The sequence below is a fragment of the Phoxinus phoxinus genome, assembly GCF_949152265.1.
Source record: "Phoxinus phoxinus genome assembly, chromosome: 12".
Lineage (NCBI taxonomy): Eukaryota > Metazoa > Chordata > Actinopteri > Cypriniformes > Leuciscidae > Phoxinus > Phoxinus phoxinus.
In genome coordinates, this window is record NC_136887.1 from 23,474,898 (window position 1) to 23,501,486 (window position 26,589).

The 26,589-nt window shown below is 37.9% G+C and overlaps 1 protein-coding gene and 1 long non-coding RNA gene across 2 annotated transcripts in view; one reads left to right on the forward strand and one right to left on the reverse strand.

The window, feature by feature from the left end:
• glra4a (glycine receptor, alpha 4a) overlaps positions 1-24,468 on the reverse strand; it is a 46,547-nt gene extending 22,079 nt beyond the window's left edge. Inside the window, exon 1 of the mRNA XM_079631497.1 lies at positions 24,287-24,468. Within this exon, the coding sequence (XP_079487623.1) occupies positions 24,287-24,354 (68 nt within the window). The 5' untranslated portion in view covers positions 24,355-24,468. The remainder of the gene's footprint in view (positions 1-24,286) is intronic.
• LOC307008575 overlaps positions 1-26,589 on the forward strand; it is a 54,051-nt gene that overhangs the window by 13,830 nt on the left and 13,632 nt on the right. The window contains exon 2 of the long non-coding RNA XR_013799856.1: positions 24,467-24,811. This is a non-coding gene — a long non-coding RNA (uncharacterized lncRNA). The remainder of the gene's footprint in view (positions 1-24,466; positions 24,812-26,589) is intronic.

The window sequence follows — 26,589 nt, forward strand, 5'->3', positions numbered from 1 at the left end:
GGGTGATGACCAAAACATTTTTTTTAATGTAAGCCTTGAGAGATGGCTGACCCCTGCATCAGCCGTCATTAATTTATAATAACTGCCTTTACCCATTGCTCACTTCACAGTATCTCAGATCCATTCCCATAAGACAGAACTGTACCAGCGCCGCAATCCAGTCACGTAACTGTGCGAACATGAGAGCTACTCATCAAAGTGTGAGTGGAGTGTTCCTGAGGTGTGGAAATGATGGGATACAGCGAAAGGGAGTCGCTTAGGGGATTCCCAGGAGGGCAGCTGATAAACACAGATCCACTGTGGTAGAGATGAAATGAGGAGCTAGAAACTCCAAGACAATTTCTCTATCAGCCTGACCAAAAGAAAAAAAAGCTCAGCTGAAAATGAAGGAAGAGAAAAACAGTAATTAACTTAACTTTATGTGAAGTGTTTGCCTCTTGTCTGACAGGAGCAGTATCTGTCGGCCTGGTCAAAACAAAGGCCATTGGGGTTGCTGGTAATGGCTTCACAGGAAGCTTTACAGGGGTACCAGAGGCCGGTTTAATGAAAGCTTGGGATTTTTCTTGAATCATTGAGATGCACGAAAGGGACTTTTAATGAGCCTGACCTTTCAGGGCCCAATACCTCTGTCTAATCCCTGAGTCCCTGTCTGAGGAAAGACAAGAATATTTAACACTCGTTCCTCTGACAACATTAGCTCAGATATTTTCTCATGTATTATCACAAACTTGAGATTAATCATTGTGATGACATACAGTAGTCTTAGACATCGTTGTTTATTATGATTTTCTGTTGAGTTTTATCAATAAGGGTGTAATTTCATGTGCCCCAGTTTTGTTTGTTGAATTTGAATTTGTTTGTTTGTTTGTCATGATTTAGCTTATAACTGCAAAAAATAATTAAGAATAGGGCTGTGACGGTGGCAGTTTTTTACCACTGCGGTGGTACTGGACCAATAACCGGTGGTGTCGCAGTGGTTTGTTTAAAAAAAAAAGAAAAAAGTAGTTTATTTGAGCAATTCTGTCAAAAAAATACACTAAAGCATTGAAATAAGTATCAGTAAATATTGGTAACTTGAAAATATATAATAGTTAAATCTATAAAAAAAATAAAAAAAAAACTTTCGTTTAATATATCCACACAAAGACACGTGATATAGCCTACCACTCAGCGCTTTGAGAGGGATATGGGACACGAGCAGGTATAAAAGGTATAAAGAGCAAATTTTATCTTCCACAAGGGCAAGGCGTTTAGGCTGTTTGATATAGCACTGCCAGAGAAAGCGAAACTAAAATCACTTGCGTGTGTGAAACGTGCTTTACAAATAAACTTGACGTGGCTCACCATGTCTAATAACAAGCACAAACTGTGTTAAAAAGAATTTGACGTAGGCCTACAAGTAAAAATGCAGGCTATCTGTCCTACAGCGTTTTTCTACTTTAGCCTACCACAGTAAAGAATTCCAAGGAAGAAACGTTTACAGCCTAATCCCTTCAAAAATGGGTGAGACGTGAGTGAAGATTTGGGTAAAGAAACACGAGATTCCATGCAGGGATGAGTCAAGATTTTTGAATATTCGATTACCGGTAGTTGATTTAATAATAGAATATCGAATAGATTGTGCGATTATTCTCTTAAATAAAATCTCCATGTTTTCGGTGCTAATGCGGTGGAGACGCTCGTTCATGTAACCATGACGCTGCCAATAACGCACAAAGCAGCTGTCACAAAGAACCGGCAAAAGTAATGATTATTAATATGTCAAATATAGCAAGGAGACATTTTAATTGTTTTTTAATGAACTAGTATTTTCTGTGTCAGTGTCAAGCTGCAAATATGAAGTTGACGATGCTGACTCGTCATCTTCGCAGTGAACGCGCCTATAGAGAGAAATTCACACTTCATACGGAATACATAAGCAGAGAGTATAGTTGGTTTCTTTTCGTTTGGAATTGTTTTGTTTAAAAGTAAGTAGACAATTCAAGCTTTCTATATGGAACAACTAATGGAATATTGTTAAATTCGCTGATAATCGGGTGACCAGATCGGAAACCAGAATTCAAAGCCGACAAAGCTTAAATGTATGGGCTTATGCACAACTCTCTCATTCGTCATGAATCCAAACGTTTCCATGGCTGCGATGTAACATTTAATTGCTAACCTTTTATTTATTTTGTGAACAAAGCTTTAGGCTATGCTTCACTCGTGTCATAATATTCATGTAAAACAGCATTCACATACAAAAAATGTGTTTTGGCGGACCACCGCCGGTGCTACTCAGCCGCCGCTGTGGAGCGGATGTCAAGTTTACCGGCACAGCCCTAATTAAGATTGTAAATATAATTTGGATTTGTAATAACAATACTCGGCTACATCTCACATAATACATAATAAAAAAGTGTTATGCTGTTGATAAAACTGTAATGCGATAAAATTTTAAACATATTTATTCTATATATTTTTATTTGTTACACTTCTGCTATTTGTCTATTAAAGTAAGTTTTAAATCACATCTAGGTACACTTCAAATGTGCGTAGTATCAGCTCTCATATTTTTATGTTGGTTAATTATGATAGGAAGGATATAGCCTCTCCACATATATTCTGCTACAGTCTGCCAACTCTTCTAAAGGAAAGTAAATCTGGATAGATTTCAGCCCAGTCAGCTGTAGTATTATCAGACAGACCTTGGGGCAACATGCTGGAATGAGAAGCTTCATAAGAGGTCTGACTTTGCTGATACTCATGATTTGAGTCCTTCTGTTCTTCACAGTAAGTACAGGGCCACATGTGACCCTCAGAAAGTGCAAGTTTCCCTCATGGGCTCTGTAACCACAATTTCAGATGTACGGATAATGTTCATTTTGAGATAAATGCTACAAATACAGACTTTTATCAGGCCCTGTTAAATTACATTTTTTTAAGTGAACTATCCCTCTAATACTCATTTTATATGAACACACTCCCAATCCACTGATATTCATTAAAGGGGTCATCGGATGCCCATTTTCCACAAGATGGTATGATTCTTTTGGGTGTTCATGTAAAGTTTGTACTATACTTTGGTTAAAATTCCTCAATGGTTGTGTAAAACAACAACCTTTTTACCTCTTCAAAAACAACTTTGTTCACAGTGACCTGTTTCGGTGCATGTCTCTTTAAATGATAATGAGGAACTGCTCACCCCACCCCTCTCTTCCATGGGGGGTGTCGAATGGCCGAGGGCAGAAATACACTAATATTGGATAGTCCGTCAGTGGTCGTGGGCGGAGCATGAGCATTATGACATCGTTGTGCTTAGAAAATCCAAACAAGCCTGATTATTGTATGGTGGTTGTCCACACACTGCATAGACACATTTATATGCAAACACCATATAAAAGTGAATTTTGCATTCGATATCCCCTTTAAAATATGGAACAGACAGCCCTATGTCAAAACAAACTGTAGAATATGTCCAGTTCTTCGCTTTAAACCTTTATGCAATAGCAATCCTATTTTCATACTTAATTAAAGAAATAAACATAAATACATTATGGGTCAGTCAAACCTGTATTTCTTTCTTTGTTCTGTGACACTAATTGTCTTAACTTATTTCATTGTATGTACAAAAGCAGCTGAAACTGTCTTTTGTGTTCCACAGAGGGAAAAAAAACAGTTTTGGAATGACATGAGGGTAAATGATGACAGAATTACAGAGAAAACCATTTTTATTTTTGGGTGAACAATCTCTTAAAGGATTCTGGGGCCTTAATGACTGAGTATTTTCAAACTAGTTTGACATGGCAACAGATTAACTTTAACTTTAAGCTAATACAGTAGTTAACCACTTGACAAGATGTTTGGGTTTGGATGCTGGTTTTAGCTTCATCCAATCCAGTATAACCATTAAGGGAAGCAGATCACAGTGCCACCCTAGATGCAATTAGTCCCTGCATACACTTTGCACATGGCTTGCAAACATATGCTGCTAATTGCTTTTCATTTGGGAGCCAGTGATCAGAAAACATTTCACCAAAGGCAGGGGAAATGATGGTCATTAGACACTCATGAATGGATTTCCAGGTTTTTAGGACTATTAAGATAATATGAGATGGAGTTTAACAGACAGCTTAACACCATATAAACCTGAACTGCGATTTCAACCAAGAGGAACCCTTGAAAAATATAAAAGTTGTGTGTCCTGGTGCCTGTCATCAAGAGGCACCAGGACACCAGGATCAATTCCTTAAAGTGCTCCTATTATGTTTTTTTTGAATATTCCCTTTCAGGCAGTGTGTAATATAGCTGTTTGTAAATGTAAACTGTCTACAAAGTTGTAAAGTCTAAATTGCACGATAAATTAAAGGATTAGTTCACTTTCAAAAAAAATAAAAAAGCTGATAATTTACTCACCCCGATGTCATCCAAGATGTCCATGTCTTTCTTTCTTCAGTCGAAAAGAAATATAGGTTTTTGAGGAAAACATTCCAGGATTTTTCTACACAGAATGGATGTTCAAAAGAAGATTAAAATGTCCGTCTCAATGCAGCTTCAAAGTCTCTACACGATCCCAGTCGAGAAATAAGGGTCTTATCTAGCAAAACGATCGGTCATTTTCTAAAATAAATAAAAATGTATATACGTTTTAACCACAATTGTTCATCTTGTGCTGGTCTGCGATGTGCCACGTATTACGTCATCATGTTGGAAAGGTCACGGAATTTTTTTTTTTTTAAACAAAGATGTCGGACGATTTTGAGGTTAGAGGAGAAAACGAGATGGAGTTTTTCGCCCTTCCCTAATTTTTTGAACCGGAGTACACAGACAAATAACTTTTTATATATAGATGACGTGAACGTGACCTTTCCAACGTGATTCCGTTATGCGTGGCGCATCGCAGACCAGCAAAAGACGAACAATTGTGGTTAAAAAGTACAGAATTTATACATTTTTCTTTTAGAAAATGACCGATCGTTTCGCTAGATAAGACCCTTATTTCTCGACTGGGATCGTGTAGAGACTTTGAAGCTGCATTGAGATGGACATTTTAACCTTCTTTTGAACATTGGGATAGATGGTTGCCATTGAAGTCCATTCTGTTTAGAAAAATTCTGGAATGTTTTCCTCAAAAACCTTAATTTCTTTTCGACTGAAGAAAGAAATACATGGATGTCTTGGATGATATCGGGGTGAGAAATTTTTTTTGAAAGTGAACTAATCCTTTAAGTTATTGTCTCCCAAAAGAAAGAATCGACTCTGAATCGCCTAAACGAGTCGTCTGTTATTCAGATCCCACTGCATTACGGTTCTACATCACTAAATAACACATTTGCATAATATCCGTCTATGTTGTACAATGTCCGCCCGCGAACAACGTGACCCCCCCACAAATTTTACTGACGACTGCTTCTTAAATCTCGGGAGTTCAACGCGGGATTCGCAAAACTCTTGAAAGATGAGTCAGTACCCAGTTTATTTTGACCAGCTTGCTCCTCAGAATCACAACCTGTAAGTATGAATAATTATAGATGTATGTATTTTCTACCAGGTGTTCAAAATACATAGTTTTGTGTTTTATATTGTGTACGTTTCTGGCTAACCCTCGTTATTACTGTCTTACTGAACTAGTTTTCAACTTTTTGAATATGACCGATTAAGTGTGTATTTAAATTAGAATGGTATCAGTATCATTGAGAGAATAGGATTTGGCTTTCGCCCTGCATTTTTCCCAGGTGCATTTGTCTTGGCTGATGTGATCTATGCCGCTTCTGTGGTAATGTTCCCGTGTCCATGGAGACACAGGAGGATATTATGGTGGTATGTAGACTCAATCACCCACTGCCCTTAAGCACTGACTGGACAGATGCGTTTGGAATCTGACATGACTCACACATACAGGTCAAAGCTGCCCTTTTGTAAACGGAAGGGAAAAAAAGCTCTAGAATGAACTACATTTGTCAGTGATACTCTCATCACAGAAATATCTTGCAAGCCTTCAATGTGATATTTTTTCTAGACTGACATTCAGGTATGAACTAGCAAAAACAATACAAAGTAGAAGAGATGGACCATGCGGAAATCAGAGCGCTAAATATGGTGGATGTACTAATGGGATTCGCTTTAACACCATGAGCCCTATTTTTAACGATCTAAGACCATGGTCTAAAGCGCAGGGTGCAAGTGCAGTTAGGGCATGTCCGAATCCACTTTTGCTAGTTTAACAAAGGGAAAAATGGTCGGCGTGCACAGCACATGGTCTAAAAGGGTTGTCCCTATTATCTTAATGAGTAATGGGTGTGTGTTTTAGGCTTTACGTGCAATTAACCAATCAGAGTCTCATCTCCCACTCCAAATGGGAAAATTAAAACTGCGTCGGACTGAAACTAGCAAAAACACTTGCGTCGTGCTTGGCGCTGCATTGTAAGATAGGGCCCTATGTTTACTTGCACCATCATAATGTGATTAAAGTGAGATTTAGACAATATTGCGATAATCTTTACCTCATGTGCACCTCATCAAATTGTGCAATTAAGCTCATGAGCGTAGTAACCATGATCATAGTAAAATATGTGGTATATGCCAATTTTAATGCCATTTATTCCACTCTGGCCAAAGTGCGCATGGGCATGTGACGTACACAAATGACGCTGTCATGCGCAGATTCTTAAAAATAGTGGTAAAGAAGGCATTGCTTTATGTATGTTGACAACGTTGCATGACATGAATATAATGCAGTATATTGATGGTTGAAAATATCTAAATGAACACATTTGTTGGCACATCACTGAAAAAATTCCAATACGTCCATAGAAATGTGTTTTGCATTTGATGTAAGAGAAGATTAAAACAGTGGCCAGTAACTCACCTACTGTTTGTGAGTTCATAATTTGTGCAGTGCATTGGGGTATGTGAATAATGTCAGAAAAAATAACCACAATTCTTAGTGAATAATCAGAATAAAGAAAATTGCATATAAACGGGACTAAAAAGGTTGCTTGTGTCATGTAATCATCTTACTGCGATTAAGTCCTTACTCTGATTATTGGAAATAATCACATTATCTGTACACATTGCAAGAATACATTTTTTCATCGATCTGTGTTTAGAGTGAAGCTTGAAAGCTCTAAAATCATTAGTGTTGCTTCACAGCTTTTTCCCAAGCAGGCTTATTCCACGTTGTTTACAAATCCTGCATCATTATTAGTGTCTGTAGAAAACTCGTTGTTTGAAACTAGATCTATGATGTGGTGGCAACTCAGTGAAAATGTATCCTATATCTCACTGGCTTATTGCAAGTATAAAACTTTATACTTTATTAAAAGTAGAGCTCAGCTGAAACTCACCACAACCCACAGATTACACATTTTAATTCATAAAGCAATCTTTAACCTTGGGGGAGGCTGGGTCTGACATCTCAGAAGACCCATTAGATTAGATCATGTTTCAATGCTAAATTTATTCTGTGTTGCTGAAAACCTTGAGAAATGGGTTTAATACCATGATGGTCTCATTTTTAATCTGATCTTCCTCTTTGCCTTTAGCCACCGTTCCTCCCAGATTCACAATTTGTTTAAACTGTGGTTTAGCTGTAGCTTTCTATCAGCTTAATTCTCTGGTATGCCATAATTAAGACACTAAAGCTATTTTTGTGAAATTTATACTAATTTACAGGGAAACTTGATACTGTAAGCAAGCAGTTCCCCCCCAATCTAATCATTTCTGCCTGTCTGCTGGCCTTCTCTTTTCGATCACAGAATGAATTAATTGAATGATAAATGTGAAGTTGAAAGGACATTTCATCTTCTAGCAACTACGTTTTCAAAAACAATTTGACATAATTGGCGTTACAGTATGCACTGTGTGCAGAGAAAAAAGTCATCACAGTGTTGCTTGGTTATATAAACCCCTAATTTATCAATTAATAGAATGGGCTTTGTTGTGCAAGTGATTTCTTTGAAAACCATAGATTTTTTTTTTATTCATCAAGGCTGCCTTTCCAGTTTAATTTGTAGACAATCAAACAAACATACATGAATTCAATTACCATTAAGATACATCACCATTTTAAAAGTTAGATGTAAAAGGATGTTTCTCAATATCTACTATTGTCCTCTCAGCCTTCATCTTATTGAAGGGCCCTTTCACACCTACCTTGTTTGGTCCGGATTTTCAGACTTTTCAGTTTGATCCGAACCAAAATTACAAGTGTGAAAACCTCCCCCGGACCACGGTCCGGACCAATGAAAAGAGGTAGTCTCGGTCCGGATCAAACTGAACAAAGGTTTGGTTCGTTATAGTGTGAAAGCATTTTCTGTAAGGTTCTGACTTTCAGACCATTTACAGGATGTTCCGGTGGTTCCCGCGTAGCCGAATAAGACAAAGATAGCAGGAAGAATGAGCCATGGTAGCACATGGGAAGAAGAGGAGACAAGGTTTTATTTGAAATATGGTCTGACGACATAATAAGAAGCCAACTGGAAAAACGCTTGCAGACTTCTCCTTTCCTGCCGGCGACGATCAAATGTTCGCACAAGGACGTTCATTTGGCGAATTTGAACTAGCCTCACATATAGTTGGTGCTGCAAGTAATAATAACAATATAGTTCGTATTGTTGACTATCTGTTCATTCATTGTTGTCAAAGTTACCCGCCGATTTGACAACACGCTGACGTCAGACGCACGTCCGTTTACAAACCAATCAATGTCGAGATGCAGCCTGCATGGATGATGACGACAGGACGCAAGTATGTCATGTAAAGTTCTTTAGTGAGCTCGCATATTTGCAGTGTGAAACCAAACCAAAACTAATCGAATGTATAAATTGTATCAAAACATGAACTTTGGTTCAGACCTTGGTGCAGACTTTCAGGTGTGAAAACGCTCTAAGACAACTTCTCTGATTACTTGTCTGATGGTGCCAGCGCTCTGACAGAGAGCTCTGATGGGTATTTTTGTGACGTGATCGACTCTGTAAAAGCAATAAGCAGCAAAGCCTATCAGATTCACCCTCCCAAGATGGGGTCCAACAGGCCCATCTCTCTCTGTAGAGACCATGGATGGCATTTCAGTATCGTCAGTCTGCCATTCAGTGTTTTAGAGCTTTTCTCTTTTTTTGGAGTGTTCATTAAAGGGGTGGTATAATGCCCCTTATTACAATATGTAAAATAAGTCTATGTTGTCCCCAGACTGTGTATGTGAATACCCCACAGATATTGTTTTACAGCATGTAAAAATTGTCCCTTTTTGAGGGTCAGTAAAAACACGTCGTTTCGTGTGTGTCCCTTTAAATGCAAATGAGCTGCTGAACAGCTTGAGCAGACTCACAAATGTGCTATACTACAACAACTCTTCAACTGCGTGTTCCCAGGGGCAGGGATTATGTAAATTTTAGTGATAACCTGGGAGGAATGACGTGTAGCCCCTACCAGTCGTTTGTTGTAGTCCTTAAACGATTTATTTCAAAAGCAAATATCTTCCTTTGCTTTGAACATTGAGTGTTGTAACTTTGCAGACGTTGTTTATGCTCAAACAGCAACATTACGCACTAACTAAAGTTAGAAAAGTGAAATCATAATTAACCACCCCTTTACGTTTTTTTGTGTATGTTAACTGATGCTTTAGTAAAAAAAAAAAGTTACAAAAATCAAACCCTGCTGAAAAGACCAGCACCTCTGTTCCAAAACCTTATTAGCTGCCTTTCTGCCTACTGCAATTGATCATTTATTGATACTTTTCAATATTGAGTAATTTAGGTATGCTCAAGTTGTTACTATTTTTTGACACCTTGTCTGTAATCTTGGATTTTTTTCCAACCTTAAACGAGAAAATATTTTTTCTTCTCAGTGAAATTACATAGGCTACTGTATTTGAAAATGCGTTTGAAAGAAGTCTCTTATGCTTACCAAGGCTGCATTTTTTTCCCATCAAAAATATAGTAAAATCAGTTATAGTGTGAAATAACGTCGTGTAATTCTTTGAAATTGGTGATGCTACAGAAATTATTTTAATATGCTGATTTGGTGTTCAAGAAACATTTACTTTGGAAACTGTGATACTTTTTTTTCATGATTCTTTTAATGAATATAAATGTAGAAAGAACATCAATATATATGAAATAGAAATCTTCAGTAACAATGTAAAAATCTTTATTCTCAATCAATATTGATCAATTTGATGCATTCATTTCTTTAAAAAAATCATAACCCAGAATCTCTCATAAATTGGAATGAAGATTTTGTCTGAAATATAATTTTTGAGACCTTAATGTGAACTCTCTGCTCCACTGTCTCCAAGGCAAAGACGTCACCACAGAAAAGAATGATGAGCGCTGCCGTGTTTTTTCTCTGTATGCCCATTTATGTTAATGAAATGAGTTCAGAGAAATTGGGCTGGAATTCAGGTGTGACAGAGAAATGAAGACCAGGAAACGGAAGAGTTTAATGAGTGAAGTTGAGCAGCAGTCGGTCTCTGCTGCCCTTCTATGTGACAGACGGCGCAAATTCCTGCTCTTACCCCAAAACATATCTCACGCGTACGTATGTATAGTAAATATCTAATTAGGACCTGCAGCATGCTACCCCAGTATGATAAATGTGGTTCATTAAGTGAATGTGCTGTATGAATATGGATGGACGTGTCAGTTTTCATCAGGTTCTGGATTATTTCCATGGATTTAAACGAGTCTCCATACACTATCCATCCACTCAAAGATCTGCTTCTTGTTGTCTCACACATTTATCTGCTACACTCTCAAGCTAGCTCAGGTAATGAGGCCCTCCCGTCTGCTCGCCTCAGGGTCTGTACTTGCAGTTGTGCTGGGTAGTTCACAGCTCTTCTCGCTGTTTTCACTAGCTCTCCCTCAGGTGGTCCTGACTCATTCTGCCTTCAAATGGTTTCCACAACATTCCACCTGTCTGTGAAGCCAGAACTGTGGGTCTGGTGCCAGTTTGAGCAGAAAAGTGCGTGGAGCGGTCACTTGCTGCTTTTAGAGCCTCCAGCTGTTCCTGCCCTCACTGTCACTGCGTGCTTCTGCATCACATGAAATAAATTGATGACCACAATGGCTTGTGTACAGTTTTCAGACCCATTCTGGGAGAGGAGCTGTTTGTGAACTTGTGGTTCACTGTGGCCTCTGAAAATCATGCTGCATTTGTTTCATTTTTTTCTTTCTTTTTGAACATATGGAATATCGTTTTTAAATGATCAGTACTTTTGATACTGTATCATATAGTTTTTGATATAAAAATATTAAGATTTTAAATATTTTAAATGAAATAAAAATATAGAATATTTTTACTGGTAACACAAAATTTCAGTAACAATAAGCAAACATTGCTTTTTTCCACATTTATTAGGTTAATGCAAATTTATAAATGTATATGTTTGCTTTATACATTAAAGTCAAATTATTTTTTGGGCTTTTAGTATGAGTATGTTAGCCTTACTGTTATCTGTGAGCTATTGTGCTCCAAAACAATAACAAAATTCGCATTTAGAAAATATAAGCATTGAAAACTTAGTCTCTCACTTCTGCCAAAATGGAGTAATGATTTTGATGACATCAACTCTGCAGTTCAGGTTCTCATCAGATTTCTGTCCAATCAAATGCTCTCTAGAATCTGAAGCGTCCCGCCCCCTACATCATAAATAGACGCTAAAGCTGTGGCGAAATTCGGTCACTTGTTTACTATTTTCTATGGTGAATGGCACTATGTATGGGATAGGGGACTGCTGCTTAGCATACATTTTACTAGGCTGTTTGGCTGTTTATGAGTACTTACTGTAGTTATAAAGCACATATTAATGCCTTATTCTGCATGACTATATTCTACATCCCTTAATCATACCCTATACCTAAACTTAACAACTAACTTTCTAACTATCTAAGCAGTAATTAGGAGTTTATTGAGCCAAAAGTCACAGTTAATAGTTAGTCAATAGTGAGAATTGGACCCTAATTTAATGTGTGGCCGTTTATTTAAGACTGATCATGTTCTTTAATTGTTGTTATATGATAAATGGAAAATGAAGTCTGATAATTTACAATCTAGGCCTATTAAATGTATTTTAAATATGATGTTAAATGGCTGTAACTGCCAATTTAATGAATTTAAATAATTTCCTCAGAAATCAATAATCAGTATTGCCCTTACTTTGTACAAACAATTAATGCAAACAATAGCATTTGATAGCATTAATTTCACCTGCAGCTTATTGAATTAATTCTTAAAGTAGTTTGTTCCTGATAGAAAAAAAAAAGAAGGCTGTATGTCATCTGGATGTTCCATGTGTAAAAACAAGTTGCACTCTATGCACAGTATGGATGCTGCACACTGATTTCCCCCCAAAAAAAATTGAATGAGTTGTACATCTGTGTGGGATTTTGAACCCAGGTACTTTGGTAAATGATAACTAACGGTCTGGATGAGCCATTAGAGTTTCATCATGCAGTATTTGGCACTCATGCTAGCGTATTGAGGTCAAGATGTTCCTCTCACCTTTATGGTGTGAGACACATGGGGCTTTAGATGGTCTGCACAAGCACACCTGAAATAATCACTTTAATTGGAGCACTCTCCAATGCACCTCGCAGTGCTAGGCATCAGACCAAGACTGAACACCGCTGGGGTGATGAACAATTTTTTTCAGCCACTGTTGAGACATTGCAAGTGAGTACATTTTGGTGCTGGTTCATTTAAGAAAAACTGTGATTAATCTCTATAAACAGAGGGAGGTACAGTTGCTCTCTCCCTCTAAGCTTACTCACAGTGTGGGTGGTATGTCATACACAAGCATCTTAGAAGCACTTAGTGAATAAAGTCCATACTTTGCTTAGGGGAGTAAAGGAATCCAGTAGCGTATGGCCCTGTTCACACCTGGTATTAAGATGCGTTTTGGTCGATCGGATCACAAGTAGTTGAAGGAGACACGTTCCTGTTTACACCTGGTGTTTTATTCAATAATAAATTGAATTATTTTCTAATTTCTTCAAGGGGAAGGTCAATGGATGGGGTTTTTTCAGATCTTTCGATCTAATGAACAAAATAGGTTCATGCAAATTAGATATGAATACGACCAAAGATGACGTAAAAACATACGGAGAACAGCTCTGCTCTGATATCCGCAAGACCACGCTAAATTAAGTGAGTGTGTATTAGAAATCAGGAATGTTGAGAGAATATTGAGCTTGGTAAGTTTTTTTGTCTTCAAAACAAACTTGAGTTGTCAGCCAGCAAAGTTTAAATCCCACCTGGCTAGTGCACTTCCTGTTTACGCATTAAGTCAGTAGTATAAGAGAGTAGGCGTTTGTCTTTTGTGGCTGTTCGAACGCATTCGATCACATGAATGAGCGTCTACACTACGAAAGCAATCCTGTCAAATGTATTTTCGACTGAAAATGGTCGAAAGTGGACAAACTTAAAATGTTTTAGACCTCGTTTACACCTATATTTAGCGCCATACACTTGTGATCTGATCGACCAAAACACATCTTAAAGGATTAGTTCACTTTTAAAATGAAAATTCTGTCATCATATACTCACCCTTAAGTTGTTTCAAACCTGTATGAATTTCTTTCCTCTGCTGAACACAAAGGAAGATATTTAGAAGAATGTCAGTAACCAGACAGTTTTTGGTTCCCAATGACTTCCATAGTATTTTTTTTCCTACTATGGAAGTCAATGGGAACCAAAAACTGTCTGGTTACTGACATTCTTCTAAATATCTTCCTTTGTGTTCAGCAGAGGAAAGAAATTCATACAGGTTTGAAACCATTTAAGGGTGAGTATATGATGACAGAATTTTCACTTTAAAAGGGAACTAATCCTTTAATTCCAGGTGTGAACAGAGCCTATACTTCTGTAAATCTAAGTGACTATGTGCAGGACAGCACTGCTTCCTACTAAAAAACTGAAAAATATAAAGAGTAAATTTTCTATTCATTTTCACTTCTTGTGTATTTACCTCAATGTGTTTTCTTCAGATTTCTGGGATTGTTCCATTCCTTATAATGTGTAATTTCCTTTGAAATCTAATAAACAGTGAGTGGGTAAAATCAGACTGTAGCTTATCTCCTCTTGCTATAAGGCTGTTTTCACACTTCATGTTCAAACCTGAGTTTGATTCTAAACTGGTGATTACTGGTGTCTTTTTACAGGGTAGCTGTTAACGACTATAACCAAGTGACAGCTGTTGATGAGAAGATGCCGGCTTTCAAAAGCTCTTGAGTGAAAGTGCCATAAAACGTTTGGAATGTAAAATCCTTACAAGGGTGTTTGAGAAACAGTTTTTCAGATGAGGCCACCATGCTGCATGATTCAAATGGCTTTGCACTGATTTAACTGCTAATAGCTCTGTGTTCTTGCATGCTGTGTTTAAGCAGGGAATGTAGTCTCCGATCTAGAAGGTACACTGACAACACAACAGTGACAGACAGAAATGTTTCATTGTACAGATGCATATATTCTCTCTGCCCTCCAGGAATTTTGCACTGGTGCCATTAGTCAGAGCAAACAATGTCTGATGTAGTCTGGCTTGGGCCAGGAAGATTGGTGTCCTGAAACCTTCTTTTTGGACATCAAGGTGAGGGTGAAAAAAACAGAGAAGAAAGGGAAAATGGGGAAGCGATGTGGGAAGACCAGATGAGCTGATAGTGGAGTTCTTAAGTAATAGATGGGACATGGGCTTGCAGCTGGTTGTGCAGACAGAGATAAAGAGCAAGTCGGCATGGTCATGCATGTCTAATTCAACCTTTTTGGCTTCAGCTGTTTGGCAAACAGAAAGGAGTGTATGCCGGTCATCATATACAACATATATCTCAAGTATTTTAGTGTGTCTGTTCTCTTTGCTGGATGGGGCTAGTTGTAGGAAAGTTTTCAAAAGGTTTTGAGTTAAGTTCAATTGACCGTTGCAAAGACCCACCCCCTTTAGTTACTGTTGCTATGTCCGACAAGCTACGCCTCTCTCACGCCACACCATGTTCTCACGCAGTGAAAAACACATCGCTGAACAGAGAAGAAACTGACAACGCGCTGACAGACAGGACAGACCAGGTTACTTATCGGTTACTTTTGATATTAAGCAAAGTCAAACCTTTCAAATTTGGTCATTTTTTAAAAGAAATTTAAACAATAAATACCGTTTTGTGGCTCTTTAATGTGTTTGACAGATCGCTGTAGAGCCTCAGTTAAAGCTTCTCGTGAACCGATCATCGCTTCCTTCTAGTTAATTTATTGCATGAATGAACATAAGAATTACATGAATGAACATAAGAATGTTGTTTTAACCGCGGAAAGGCGTCAGTACACTCCGTTTTTCATGTTAAAATCCTCCCATGTTAATCTACTAACTCTCCTGACTGCTTTGTCGGACAAAATGGCGGATGACGAAGTGTGATTGGGCAGATCGCCGGTCAATTAAGCTCCCCGCGAAGGGTCAATTACATAAATGCTTTTGTCTAGCAATGTTTTGTATATTGGTTTCAAGCACCTATATTAGTTCATAAGCCTCTTTAAAAATGATTATTTTTTAAATGTATGTATATATATTTAATTATCATTAATTTTATCTTCCTATATATATATATATATATATATATATATATATATATATATATATATATATATATATATATATATATATATATATATATATATATATATATATATTTACGATTGCTGTTAGTTAAACAAGTAAAATAAAACTGTTTTTATATGTAAACAAGTGAAATTTTTACTAAATGTCTGGTTGAAACAAATGTATTTATTTTTATTTATTATTACGCTCTCACAGCTGTTTTAAATGCTATAAAAAGTAAACCGTTTATTAATCACAATTTCTGTTGGTCAAAATAATGATTTGACAATTTTTCTATTTTATGATTTGTTTTGTGTTTCATAATTTTACTATTAAAATTCTGCTAAAAAGCATATAACTGAATGTTTCTTTACAAGTTACAATGTGACAACTTACCCCACTAGTGGGTCAGCAACTGTATTTGTTTTTTCTGGCCAATGATGGTGAAAATGTCATTGCTTTTGTAAAGTAGAAGTCAACCTGAGAATTGTTTGCTGGAGTCTGAAGTGTGAAAACTAGCACTGGTCACCCTGTTCATAATGGCATGGGTTGGCAAGCTTATAATTAGCATTCCATTCCCTAATTAAAATATTAAATCTAGAGAAACAAAAATAGTCTATTTTCCATAGGCATGAGGAAATAGACAAATTTGATTGTTTTCAGAATTTACCTATACTATACATTGACCTATACTTGCACCAGGAGCATTGAATCGTTTATTGGACGGATGCGGTAGAGTCACAAGCACTGGCATAATGTTCTCTATAATGGCTATATCTCTCTTTCTTGAATATAGCAATATTATTTTACGGTAAATTCACTCAACTTAGACTGAGTGGCTCCATCCCTCGTGACCTGTTGTACTTCTCTTGTCAAGACAGTCCATCAGTCATGCTAATGATTATGAACGTATTTCAGATGCCTGTGGCATGACCTTAGGCCGTTCGCATCCTCCTTGACCACTGATGCTTTGCTCTTGAGAAACTGCGGCTGCTTCCGTTTCTCCATTAGGAAAAAATCAGCTGTCATGCAGGGTTAATGGATAAGGCCATAAGCTAAATAGATCAATAAACCACAATTGTCATGGCAACTGACCGGCGGAGCAAATCTCCAGCTGCTAGCATCGGCGCTCTCGTAACTACCATGACACCAGAAATATCAATAAACCAAACACTGGATCGGCACGGCCCAGTTTCTGAGCCTGTCTGGAGGTCAGAGCGTTAGTCAGGCATTTACTGAAAAGCTGTGATTAGCACTATTGAATTTAATTTGTTCCTACAATAGTGGGCCGGAGTAAAGGGGTGCCCTCACAGAGGGTAATAATTTATTCAGCGTTCAGAGGAATTACATGGCTCTAGTGTGCTTGTGTTCTCATTTCATGCTGAAAAAAGTGCCGCCTCGCTCTCTGACATTGTTATCTGACGAGCACAGTTGTAATCCCCACTTCAGCTTCCATCTCCCCTCACCCACCTCCCAAAACTGCTTCACCAGCCATGCGTGACATAGGCTAGTGAACAGGAAAGTGGAGCAAAAGATAAAGAGAGAGGGACAAAGAGACTGATGTGTCCTGGTGGGTGTTGTTACTTGTGTTTACTATCCATCCTTAAAGTAAATGAGCTTGTGTCATGTAGCACAATCTGGGGATGTGCTGTTTGCATACTTCATTTTCCTCATCTGCAGGTATTGCGCTCTTTCGTTTCTCAATGGCGATGCAATTTTATTATTTTTTCATTAGAAACAGCACCTCCTGCCAAGACCTCTGTTTGCTTCCTATTATCTTTTTGAAAGATCTTCCCCCAGGATTAAATTAGTCAAAGCTGCCCAGCTGTTATGAGATTTTCAGCCAAACAACTTTGTTGTACCATCATTGGATCTGACAAAGTGACCAGCATGCACAGCAGCAAAACAAATGCCCTGTTCCAAAACCTAGGGAGCTCACTACAGAGGCAACATTTTAGGGAACATCCTAATTGTGCCTAATTGTAAAATGTACAACATTTTCTAATGGGGGACCACACCCCTGGATCTCCCTAACAGGGACGTCTAATCCTGCTCCTAGAGGGGCACTGTGCAAAGTTTAGCTTCAACCCCAGTTAAACGCACCTAAACCAGCTAATCAAGGTCTTGCTAAGCATACAAGAAATTTCCAGGCAGGTGTTCTGAGGCAAGTGGGAGCTAAACTCTGCAGAACAGTGGCCCTCCAGGACTGAGTTTTGACATCCCTGCCCTAGAGTGTCCAAGGTCCACCCAGCATAGTCTCACAAAATCCTGTGGAAAACACTCAATACCAAAAACATTAGTCATAAAACAACTATACAATAATTTGGTACAATTAAAAATAGATAATAATTTATACTTTTTTTGTGATATGCATTTTATATGCTTATGAAAGTATTGTTAGCTTAGCAAGATGATAAATTCATAGTCAAACTACTCCAATACACAATGCTATTTGGGCAGTAGGGGTGGGAATCTTTTACCATCTCACGATTCAATTCGATTCCGATTCTTGAGGCCACGATTCGATTCAAAATCGATTTTTGATTCAAAAAGATTTTCGATTCAAAACGATTCGATTTTATCCATAATGATTTCTAATCGGGTTTCTGATCATGATCTACTCTCATCTGCTTTGCTATACAGAATGACAAACGGAGACATTAAAGTGTCTTTTTCACATTTATTAAGTTCAATTCTCAGGGAAGTGCCTTTTATAAAAAACATTGTCTGGTTCTCAATTGCTATTCATTAGTAGCTAGCTATAAAATAAGTTGGAACAAAAATAAAGTGCTTTTTTATAATACAAATAAATGGTTGAAAAAAGATGCATTTCCCAGGAAAGTTGCAGTTTACCACAAATATCATGTAAAACACAACTGGTGAAGACAAAAAAATATCTATATTTCTCAGTCAGACTCAGTAACTTAAAGAATGACAAGTTATGAAAATAAAGTGCTTCTTTCAAAATGAAAAATAGTACCCCTAAGCTACCTGGCGATGAAGCAGCGATAGACCGAGTTTTTTTTCTTTTTTTTGCCCTCTCGGGGTTGGCAGGGAGTTTCGTAAGCACTGCAGTGTGCGTTGGTCTGCAGCTGGCGGCTGACTGTACGTTCACACCGCCGCCGACTTGAGCTGCAAAAAAGCTATGGCCGCCCTGTCAAGGACGCTTGTCAAAAAGTACGGGGAATCTTGTTGACGCTTTGGCCGCTCTGACGTAGCAGCATTCACAATGAAATGTAAACAGAAAAAACAAGCAATGCATTCGGCAGTTTAGGATATCGCACAAGATTTGTCAACACAGAAAACATTTCATCATTGGAGAGTTTTTTCCCCTGACACCATCGTATTAATTGATTTTGATTAATATGCGTGAGGGAGAGAGAGAGCAGACAGCGCTCAGGTGAGTGCGCGCGCGCGGCCGGGGCTCGCTCTCTCTCTGCTCGTTCTTATATGCCCTGTCAAGCGCGCCCTGTTAAACTGACAGGACTTAAAAACACATGCAAATGATACACTTTCACTCTATGATGGTTAAACTGTGCAATTAATTATTTTTTCTCGGAACTATAATGTTTTGGTAGGAACGAAAGATCTCCCTCTCATCCATATTTGCTTCCTCTTTGTTTTAGTGATTTGCCGCTCACGTTCAAAAACCGGCTGCGTGGTGACGTCCCGTATAGGCTAGTTACAAAAATAGAGGCGAACAGGCAGCTGATTTTATTTATTTATTAAATCGATTCTTGGACATTTCAGATCGATTCTGAATCGTTGCAAATGAGAATCTAGATTCTTCTGTGAATCGATTTTTTTGCACACCCCTATTGGGCAGTGCAAAGACTTGCAGCTTATGTAGAATGTTCCGTGTCGGTTACGTGTAAGGTTCCATGGTGGTATTGATGCTGCCTTAGAAGGCAGCTTCCTATGAAATGAGTTGGCTTTCATTACATTCTGCAATAATGTTAATGTATACAGATTTCTATGGAGTATAGAGTTCTATATCAATCTATCTGTCATTCTATCTACTTGACTCAAGCCTGTTTTGCTGTCCCTGAATTTGTAACTACATAAAGACTCATCTATGTGGTTTTAATTGTGCTGAAAGTATTAGTTCACTGTAGCAACCTCCAGTAGGGCTTTTCCAACTGGGCTTCAATCTGTCAAACCACGAACACGAAGAGAATCCCACAGGCCCTTCATTTAAATGAGGCACTGTGGCCCAACCACATTAGTTACACTTCATGTTGTGCTTCTCATGCAGCCGTGCTGTATGGTAGCTGGCAGTGGAAAGAAAGTCATTTCACCACAGCCCACTGGCTATGCACTCAAGCTCAAAATCATTTTTGCCAGGTTAAGAGTTAAGTACCAAAAACGTAAGAGAATAGTTTATGTTTGGGAATAAATTCACTGGCTTCTCACTCACAGCTGATCTCTTAACAAGATCTCTTGTCCTTTTAGACCTCTCTGAGTTTTTAGGTGCCCCACATGCAGTACTCCTTTCATTGTGTAAAAAGCAAAGGGCATTCACTTTTCTCACACCTCGATGGTGAGTGAAATTGGCCAGGAACAATCATTCACACTACTGCACAGCAGTCTGTCACCTCTCGGCTGTACGCTCATGCTCACATCACTGAACCACTCGTGCTGCTGTCCCACAGTTTGGTTGCAAACCCTGGGTTAAATCTGCCCCACCATCTACTGCTCTGCATACTGTTGTATGCTCTCTTTGTTTTCACAGTAGAGCTGCTGAGGTAGACAGACAAATATTTGTGGGAGAGGTGCAAGCACTGGTTTGTTGTGAGCAAAACGGGTGAATAACAATGTGTTGAGTTGCTTGTTGAATCCTGATTAGCAGATTTAAAAAAATAACCTAAAAAGTTGGTAAAATTAGTAATTAAAAAAGTTAGCTATTTATTAAAGAAAAGGTGGTCTTTAAAATAGAGTTTTAAAGGATAATTCCGGTATTTAACACCCTGAGTCTATAGTGTAGTTTGTTTTGGATGAACAAGAGTGGTGGACAACATTTTTTTGACAATGGTTCCTCTCTCGAGTTTTTGACTATAAAAGAATTGGCCATGGACCCATTTAACATTGGAGTCAATGGGCATGTCCGAAAATGTCATTTAAACATCCTTTAACATTAGTTTTTTTAAACTGTGCAACTCACCGAGTGATTAGTGATGTTAGTTGATGTTCCAGAAACAAAAAGTGTTGCGAAATATAGTTTCTGTCGTTTTTTATTCGTCATTTTGTAAAATCCCATTGAATTCTGTTGAAGGACTGAGTGCTCGTTAATATAAATGCGCTACCGGAAAGGGGGCTGTTTACATTTGGTCGATGTAGTCTTTTTGCTCGCTTCCGTTTCTCATAAGGCTAGCGAGCAGAGCAACTGTGCTCCGGGAGAGTAAGCGAAATAAACAAACAAAACCTTGAAAATATTGAAAGACGTGACCACTGACCAGTGCAATATGAAGTTGAACTCGACTGTGACCGTGAGTGTCCCGCGAGACATAAACATCGGTTATCGCCATCAAGTGTTCGGGAGTGTGCTAACGCTTCAGATTCAAATATTGAGCGGAAGTTACACGGTTGTGAAGTGTCTGATAAAATAGTTCCACTATAGCAAAATAAATGGATTGGAATCATATATTGCGACGATATATTGTTTATAATCATCAACGAACACCACTAACCACTCGGTGAGTTTAACAGTTTTGTAAACGAACATTATTGGCTGTTTTAATGACATTTTCGGACATGCCCATTGACTCCAATGTTAAATGGGTCCATGGCCAATTTTATTATAGTCAAAAACTCGAGAGAGGAACCATTGTCAAAAAAATGTTGTCCACCACTCTTGTTCATCCAAAACAAACTACAATATAGACTCAAGGTGTTAAATACCGGAATTATCCTTTAAGATAAATACTTTTTTGTATGTAGTATCCAATTGGAAATACATGGCACATATAAATTAAATATTGATTTGCGTTTTTGGGATTGTGAGGTTCGTTTACACTGCAGTTACATTTTTTATTATTTTTTATTATTGTTAATACTTACATTCAGCAAGTACAAATTAAATTGAAAAGTGACAGTAAAAGAAAATAATCCTGAAAAAAGTATCAAGGTTTCCACAAAAATATTAAGCAGCACAACTGTTTTCAACTTTGATAATAAGAAGAAATGTTTCTTGAGCACCAAATAGAATTTATACTGAAGGACCATGTGACACCAACGACTGGAATAATACCTCTGAAAATTAAGCTTTTATATCACAGGACTAAATTAAATTTTAAAATATAAATTTTTTTTAATGATAATAATATTTCACAATATAACTGTTTTTAATGTATTTTTTTATAAAATAAATGCAACATTGGTGTATGCGTGTGTGTCTGTGTGTGGAATATTGATTCGAGTTTAAAATATGTATTATTTACAGGGGAACTTGGCAACTATTTCAACTTAATAAAACCGTTTATAAATTATTTGTATGGTTAAATAATCTGTTCTGGTGAAAATGATGACTCGAGATACAGTGTTGCCCTGGATGAGTGTCATTATTCACAAATATTTCAGATTCAGACAGCCAATCATAATCAAGTATTCCAGAGATTCGTGGAATGAATCAAACTAGTGTTTTGCTCAGTGGCCCCTGACCTCTGCATTTCTATTACTGCCGAGAGATGTGCTGGTATGACTTCGGGGTCAAATTTGACACTCTCCCCTTGCTGATTGGTGGGAATGGTGTACGCTTTCTTAAAAATGTGTGTATAGCCCAGAGTGGAAAACTGAAATCGGTGTACTGCTTTATTATTAATAAGAGACAAAGTTTGAGCTGCACAAATCCCTTTGTTTTCCATCTCTGCATCTTATTTTTTTCTTGCAAATCCCACTGTTTCTGTCTTGACAGATGTCTTTATTTCACACACCAGCTGCTCTTTCAAGGTAATGTTTTTCCTATGTTCTCCCTGAGGTTATTCTCAGTTCAAAACGTTCATTATAAAACTGTAAGATGTCTGTGAAAACAAATAGTGACTTTCTCCTATTCATCTTCGCCCAATAACCACACGGCTGACCTGTAGACTGCACAGACATGCTGAGGCTGTTCTGAGTCACTCTTCTTCACAGTACATTTCGTAAGTTCCTGGCGATGTCTGCGGTCCTGTCGCTCTATGCTCATGACCTGTCTACCCGCTAATCAGCCACCTCTTGGGTTTCTACCCAGGTCTCTGCATGGCTCCTTTCATAGCCATTGTCGCCCCCTCACCTCAGAGTCCGACAGCTCAGCTCAAACACCGCTCATCTCTGCCTCCATGTTCTGAATCGCCCACACAGTGTCTGCAGGTTGACACTGAGCTAGTGAGTGCGATCGCTAAGGGATGTCATCTCCCACCCGCAAAGTCACACCACGGGCCCTTCAAAGAGCCTTTCTGTGCTCATGTGTGCATGTAACATGTGTCATACCGCAACATCTACATGATGTTCCTCTGCCAGTCACCCTGTCCTTGGCTGTCTCATGCACTCTGTCTCATACCTTCACTAGAGTTGTACCTTTTGTTACATCATTATGACTCCCAGCACTTTTCCTGTAATCTCATCTAGAGTGCCTTCACTCAATCGCCTCCTCATCCCATCAGTGTCTGTCTTGCTCTCTCAGAGCGGATGCTCGTCACCAGACCCAGGCTTTTGGATTATGCTAATTTAGCTCCAGCCTGTTCACACCTGGATGCAATGGGGCATGAACCAGGGAGTGCACCCGCTGCAAAACCTTTCACTTTTTTCATTCAGAGAGGGGGAGACATTCTCATTTAGCTTTTTAAAGTTACTCAGTGTTCCTTCTTTATATTTTTAAATGTTTTACTTCTTTATTTAAAAGAGCCATCATAAGATTTAATTAGCACTGAGATTCTTTATCCTTTCATATTCTTCAAAGTCTTACTTTCTTCATGCGTTCATAAAATATAGAGACACAAACCTTACTGTGAGCTAATGATTTTTATGTTGTTGGATATTGTTCAGGCTATCAGAAATATAAAATTATTAAAAAAAATTCTGCTTGACAAAATAGATATTTTTTAACTATAATTTTTTAGGTAATAGACAAAATAATGTAATGCATGGAATTTGGCAATTTGCTTAAATTGGCAGAAGAGGAACACACTGCATTCTCTGTCAGTTTGAGTTTAAATTAATCACATTTCCGTAGACTGAATGTTATCTGTGTTGAGAAAGTTTAAATCAACCCAGCCATGATTCTGAAATTATAAAAATAAACCTAACGAAACCATCATTTAGTATTATTTTATTACATTATTATAATAAATATAATATAATATATTACCTATTACTTTGAACTATTACTCTCAAGAAAAAAACTGGAATTTACAAAAGATATTTTAATGTGACATTTCAGTCACACTTTAGATTAGGGTCCAATTCTAACAAACTAATAACTACGACTTTTGCCTCAATAAACTTCTAATTACTGATTATTAATAGTTAGTAAGGTAGTTGTTAAGTTTGCAGAATAAAGCATTAATATGTGCTTTATAATTACTAATAAACAGCCAATATCCTAGTAATATGCATGCTAATAAGCAACTAGTTAACAGTTAGAATTGAATCCTAAAAAGTGTTACTGAAATTTCCTACAATGAACAGACCATACAACACAACACTACACCACACAACCAATGCATGCCTGTTATTAAAAACCACTGCTTGTCTTACCTGATAAAGCCCCCTTGGAAAAAGAAAAAAGACAAGACGTATAAAATCCTTATGACCTGAGGGAGCATTATCTTGCTCAGTCTCTCTCTCTCTCAGTCCGTTTGAAGAACTTACACTCTACAGAATTACCAAATCCAAAGAGGAGCAGGTAAAACTCGACAGGAATGCATTGTCTTGCAGAGTGATCCAAGCCTGTCTGTGAGGAAACTTCTTCTGGCTTTCTCCCTGCTCACTTCAGTTGGCTGGAAATCCTCCACAGTGTCCCCCTCCCCTCCTCAGATGTCAGTGAGAATAGGTGAGAGCGCAAGCATGTCTATGTGTCTGGGTTTGTATTTTGAAGAGACTATGTGCTTTTCCCTTTCTTTCTCGTTCTTTTTTATGACCAGCTGCTCGCTCCAGGAATTATAATGGAGAGGATTTAAAGGGCCAGCAGCGCATTTGAAGGCAGGGAGATGGCGTGTGGTGAGCCCACTGAGAAGAGGAGCAGAAAGAGGAGGATCTAGAAGATCAGAGAGGGGGATGGAGGTTTTTCTGGCTTTGTTTATGATAGTTATTTCTCTCTCTCTCCCCCCTTTTCTCGATGTGGAGGACTAACCACTTCAAGGCTTTTCTTCATTACACATATTTATGTACTTGGAGTATGAAGGAGAGCCAAACACCTGAGAGCAAGAGATGTGCTCATAACACATGCTAGCTGTCATATTAATATTTGAAAGCTGGTTTATAATGATAAATACCATGAAACATGTACTGTGTGTATATATATATACACACACACAGACCATACAAATGACACCTACCTTTAAGGTTTCACCGAAGAATTTAAATATTTAAAACACTTTTACATTGTGTCACTAGCATTACAAAAGAGTTTTTTTGTTATGTAATAAATTTGATTAAAGCCCTATTCGGACGGGATTCGTTTAACATGGAGTGGTGGGGTGAAGTAATTATTACCTGTAAAAGATCCGGAAAAATTACCTTTCTTGAAAAAGCATTCAGTTGCGTTCTAGGCGGTGGGACAAGTCTGTGGCAAAACTCAAGTGTTTTCTACATACCATTCAGATCAAAAAGAAGGTCAAAAGCACTTGTTTGAGGCACAACACTTCTTTTAGCGTTAGGTAAGTGTCTATTACCAACATAATCAAATCTGAATTTAATTAATACATTGTTCGACCAGTTTTATATATACAAATATAGGTTTGCACACATGATATCAGGAAGCAACGTACAGTAATACGCACATGACGACGTGACGGTGGTGCGTAAATCGAGTTACCCCGCCCACTTCTGCTAGTTTTACTGAGATGTCTTATCACGTGCAAATCGGCCATTATTATTACAGACGTCCTGTGGTAAAATTACATTACTTCATCTACCCATGTAAAACTAATCCCGTCCGAATAGGGCTTAAAATACATTTTAATTAAATGTGAGTAATCCAGACCAGTATAAACCACCTAAGACCAGCATTAAAATTCCATTCAGCAGGGTGTTGAAGAAAAAAAATTGTGTGAAAGGACTGTTTTTGGCTTTGTAAACTCGAGATGAAAAGGCACCACATGAGAAATTTCATTCTGAATGAAAAATTACTTGTGGCTCCTGACCATCAAATTACCTCAGCTGGAGTCATTCATCTTCTCAGCGGATGACACCGCTGATACCACTGTCTCCTAAGGAGATAAAGGTCTCGCTCTTTTTAATCTTTTCAGCGGGAAAAAACGTGAGATTAAACGCTCACCTCTACAATTATCTTTGTGCTCCTGATGTACAGCGCCTGGCTTATGAAAGATGCATTAGACTAGAGCCTGTTAAATGAATGAATCAGAAGTGTGAAGCTTGAAAACACAAGCAACCCCTCTTTATTTTTTTTGGTTTGAAAATGAAAATAGTTTTCCAGCCAAAAAATTATATCTGTTTATCTGTCTGTCTGTCTGTCGGCTGCTTTTTAAATTGGAATCTAAAAGGCAATCACAAGCTAAATATTTAAGTAATTCCATTAACACTATATATATATATATATATATATATATATATATATATATATATATATATATATATATATATATATATATATATATATATAAAATAAATGGCATCGGCTGGTGATGTGAAAATATTTGGATTGTATTTGTAACCCTCAGCAGGGTGTCAAGACGCCAGGTACCAATACTGCCGTTGCACCTTTATGCTGAGCTAACTCTCAGGTTTCCCTTGTGTATGGTGCTCACATGGCTGTAGGCTGACACACAGAGACCTATAGGACTGCTGACATATGGGGCCTGGAGATCCATCCGTCACTC